We start from the raw sequence: 4,287 nt of genomic DNA, 5'->3' as shown, positions 1-4,287 counted from the left end.
TTTGTTAATTTAAAGATTTAAGATCAGCTGCCAAAATGCCAGGCTTTCACCTGGAAGTCGGTCTGAAAGCTGTGTACATTTAGCAAATTATAAGTAACCCAATTACTTGTATTATTTTCATCCAATTGTAGTGCTTCTGAAAAACTTCCAAAAGGTTTTTTGTCTAAACACATGGTAGGAATATCATGTTGGCAGAAAGCAAACTGAAATACTACAGCTACATTTTTCTAACTGGTGCTGGTGTTGAAATAAAGGAATAAGAGCTTAATTCAGTGGTGATGGTCAATTTCTGTTGTGTATAATCAGTTTTAAGTTATTATTCTGTGAAAAGGTCTTTAATCCATCAACCTATTTTTAATTAAGAAGATAGATTTTCTTTACAGTGTCTTTTGATTCTTTTGGTATTCACTGAACACTGTGGTGACTAAAGGAGGTGGTTGTCTTCTTCCAGGATTTAAATCACAAATCATATTTCTGTTAGTTGTCACCAGAAGTACATTATCTAAGTTTACTCAGAGTAATCGGCTAAGGTGATTTGTAGGAATTTTAACTTTCTGAAGCAACTTCTTATCCTATTGCACAATTTTTTAGAATTATCCTTAGAATCTCTTTAAACTATATTTTCCTTCAGTTAATATATTCATTCAGGAAGATTGATCAGAACCATCTCAGCCATCTCCTGTACCGATTGATAACTGGACAATAAATGATGACATTTTGAGAAGTATAATCATGCATTTATTAACATTTTCGATACATGTCAGGTTGTAAAAGCATTTATAAAATTAAACCTTCAGACAGTCACATTTCTTTTATGTCAATGTTTGGGAAATCGTTCATGTCTAGATGATGCACAAATTGAAAGCCGCATTCATTTTCTGGACTATCCGCTGATGAATATCGGACAAGAGATGATTGGCGCCTGCGGTGGAAGTCGTTCTGAGCAGAGATTTAACCAAAGTGCAAATGCCAGCAGACATACGTCGAAGTTTCGCCTTCGTCCACGGTCCTGTGCGATTGTACATCCAGAACGAACAGGGGTTAGACTTCCACTTTAACCTAACCTTACTGTTGTAAATGTGTGGTTATAGTTTCCTTACTTCGTAGCTCTGGATGAAGATTAACATGGATTATTTGGAGCCATAATTCGACAAACGTGTCGACCAAGTTCCTCATTCCATTTTTTACACGTGGCCTCTCATGGAGTGACCCAATTGCGGCGTAGAGGGACATCTTCACGCCATTTACTTGCTCCATCTTAGACTCCTATAATCGACGAAATAATTGCTGAATGGACCGTGTGACACTGGTAACTCTCAGCACGACTAATTTATAACAACATACGATAGAAACAGACTTACTTGAGAAAAGGTACAATGTTTGAGGGGGGGGGGGCTTTTCTTTTTGTGGCTACGTCCTTACAATGTTTGAAATAGATAGAGAGAGCAAGAACAGTGTTGCCAAGTGCCTCGGGCCGTTTTAACCACACAGGCTGTCCAAAATTCCAACAAGAAGGCGAAATTACACACAATCCATTTATAGTGGCAAATAGGCTTTATACAACTTAAAATTGCTGTAAATTTAGACCAAATTTTACATTTTTTTTAGGGTTTCTAAAGATCTGCAGTGCGCATTTTTATGCTTTGAAAGAAGGTCTAAAGTAGTTTAAAGGATGGCATAGCTTAGCCGTTGGAGGAGCGGGACCTGTGTCATGTTTGATTTGAAGTTTAGTCGAACACGATATGAAATGGCACTTTAATTATTTTAAATCACAGAAATAAAACAAAATACAAATTGAAGGAACATTGTTCACTTCTTTGGAATATGATCATACATAGTCTGATTATGATAGCCTAGATGCTCCTTTCGAAAATTAAAATTTGTACAGTTTAACTTATCAAACTACTTAACGTATGTGCCTCGAAGAGTCGGTCGATACTCCTCGGCCTGGAGTAACGCGGTGGTTGGGCGACCGGATATCGTCGCTGGTCCGGCGGTGGCCTGGCAGCGGGGAGCTGCGTGCTGGGGGCGCCTGCCGGGTAGGCCGCCAACGTTACAGCTGTGTTGACGTGGTGTCCCGACAGGAGCTGGGATGCGTGGTCCGGGAGTGGGTGTCTCAGTAGTGTCTGCCGGAGTAGATGGTAGAGACATGACGGGGCTGCTGTCAGACGATCGGCAGGTAGGGTCCTGAAGGCGGGCAGAAGCTGAGTGACAGTAACAGCCCATAGGAACGGCATGAGTAGCAGCGGCCCGAATTCCGGAACATACAGAGTTGTGCTCTCCTGTCAAAGTATTCTCGTTGTCACTTCCAAAGCCAGGCATCTTACCATTAGATCTTCCTTTGTCCTTAAATTTCGAAAAATATGAAAATCAGTAAAAATTATACATTCTACCGCGCCGCGCAGGGCGGTTGTCGTCGGTCATTCCCGGCCGCGGTGTAGTGAAAGCAAAAATTGCTGTGATGTTGTTACTTTCTTAAAACTGAACTAGTTAACTTGCCCTGTCCCCACGCTTTGAATACTTTAAACCATGAATCATGAAGTGCCCTGGACAGAGAACCATTGGCGGCGGCGGCAGCCTTGGGCTTCGCAGCGACCTTCTCGACCTTCTCCTTGGAGGCGAGTTTGAAGGAGCCGGAGGCACCCTTGCCCTTGGTCTGGACGAGTGCGCCGCTGGCGACGGCACCCTTGATGTACTTCTTGATGGCCTGGACATATTTACTTACTGATAGCGCAAGGACACTCGATCGGCTCGGTAAAGTTAGCACCGTATTGCAGCACCGTATAGCTATAGCCATAGCTATTGCAGCTTGCAATAATGCATGAGTTCCTGCTTAGAGGCTATGTTTAGAATCAAGTACCTTTTATATTTTATAGCCTGTTCCCTGAATAATGATGCGCCTTTTTCCTTTCAGTCACAGGTTTTTATTTACAGCCGTTCAAGAGGGTTACAGGTCCTTTAAGGGTTCTTCAGGGCGGCCCGCGGAAACTCGACTCGAGGCTGTCGAGGCGGGCGGCGGCCTCCTGGGCGTCCAGATACGCGTTGGCGGCGGCCTCCTCCGCGGCCTGCTCGGCCTCCTCGGCCAACAAGCGGGCGGCTCTGGCTTCCTCGTGGGCAGCCGCCAGCTCGTTGGCCTCGTTGGTCCTTTGGCGGAGGTAGGCCTCCGCCGCGGCCTGTTCAGCCCGGTACTCTTCATGGGCTGACGCCTCGCAGCGGGCGCATAGCCGGCGGTAGGAGGGGCACCGCCGGCACCCCCACGGGTTTCCGACTAACATCGGGTCGGCCTGTCCGGGGCTGTCCAGCACTGTTAAACAATGGTCGTGTTAGTAACCTGTTGGGCCCTGTACTCTACCTTGTTCTCTGGAGCTTACAGGCCTCCTCCTCGCTGATGCTGCGGAGCAAGACTGGTGGCGACGCGCCGTCTGACGCCTGCACGGCCGCGGGGCTGGGGCCCGCTGGCGATGCGCTGGGCCCTGCCACGGCCCAGCGCCGGTCGGGGGTTGAATGCAGCTGCGACGGACCCACCACGTCCTCCTCATCGCTGGACTCGGACGCGGACGGCTGGCCCCCGGTGCTGTCGGCTGAGATCTAGCCCGTGGGCGCCGCCGCGGGCTGCGCGGCCGCCACCAGCTCGGTGGAAGGGTCGGCCCACCCCCCGACTGCCGGGTCCCACACCTGTAGTAGCACGTGACCCCGGTCGGCCCAGACGCCTGGACACTCGTCTGTAAGAATGGTTCTGGTTAGCACTGGTTGGTACGACGCGTGGCTGCTCGTGGTCCCCTGGTACTCACTGTGGAACACGACGACGTTGACGGACCGGAGCACGTGCCACATGGTGCTGGGCATGGTGATGCCGACGGGTGGGCTGGCTGGTGGAGAATGGCTGCTACTGCGGCCGACTCGGGTTTATATGCGGCGCTCCCCCACTCCTGCCTGGGCTGGGCGAGCTGCGTGCGGAGGGTGTTACAATGAAGTACACGACTGTTGATTGGTGGACGTTTGGTTTATTGCTCCTTCGTTACAGGGTTACAGGGCTGCTACAGGACCGTTCCGTTTCCATCTACATGCGCATTCCGCGACGCGGGGTGGCGGCCGCGGGCTCCTCTTCCTCCTCCCCCTCGGAGTTGAGCTGGCGGTCTGGACGGGCTGGTCGGTTGACCCGGCGGCGCCGGAGTCGTGGGGGGGGGGGGGGGCAGCTGCCTCCTCTCCGCGGTTCGCGGCCTGCGATGGGCGCAGCGGTGACTCCTCGACGGTGGCCGGTGCAGCCCACAGGCCCTCGAAGGCGGC

The 4,287-nt window shown here is 50.2% G+C and overlaps 1 protein-coding gene across 1 annotated transcript; it reads right to left on the bottom strand.

Annotated features, from left to right (window-relative positions):
• Nucleotides 1-217: 217 nt before the first annotated feature.
• Nucleotides 218-3,846, bottom strand: LOC113212419 (histone H1-like). The gene is made up of 4 exons (XM_026431101.2): nt 3,792-3,846; nt 2,522-2,724; nt 2,269-2,346; nt 218-289 (listed from the first exon to the last, which is right to left on the bottom strand). Exons 1-4 carry the CDS (start codon nt 3,844-3,846, stop codon nt 218-220), a joined length of 408 nt encoding a protein of 135 aa, XP_026286886.2.
• Nucleotides 3,847-4,287: the final 441 nt, after the last annotated feature.

Source organism: Frankliniella occidentalis, unplaced genomic scaffold (assembly GCF_000697945.3).
Source record: "Frankliniella occidentalis isolate FOCC.00 unplaced genomic scaffold, Focc_3.1 Scaffold557, whole genome shotgun sequence".
In the NCBI taxonomy this organism is placed as follows: domain Eukaryota; kingdom Metazoa; phylum Arthropoda; class Insecta; order Thysanoptera; family Thripidae; genus Frankliniella; species Frankliniella occidentalis.
This window is presented reverse-complemented; position numbering and strand designations above follow the sequence as displayed.

Excerpts from the sequence above, each read along its gene's own strand:
- LOC113212419 (XM_026431101.2), bottom strand. The coding sequence starts at position 3,846 with ATGCCCAGCACCATGTGGCACGTGCTCCGGTCCGTCAACGTCGTCGTG. Across the intron at positions 2,725-3,791 it reads CAACGTCGTCGTGTTCCACA|TAAGTAAATATGTCCAGGCC; the intron begins GTGAGTACCAGG and ends TTGCGCTATCAG. Across the intron at positions 290-2,268 it reads TGACAGGAGAGCACAACTCT|AAATTGACCATCACCACTGA; the intron begins GTATGTTCCGGA and ends TATACACAACAG.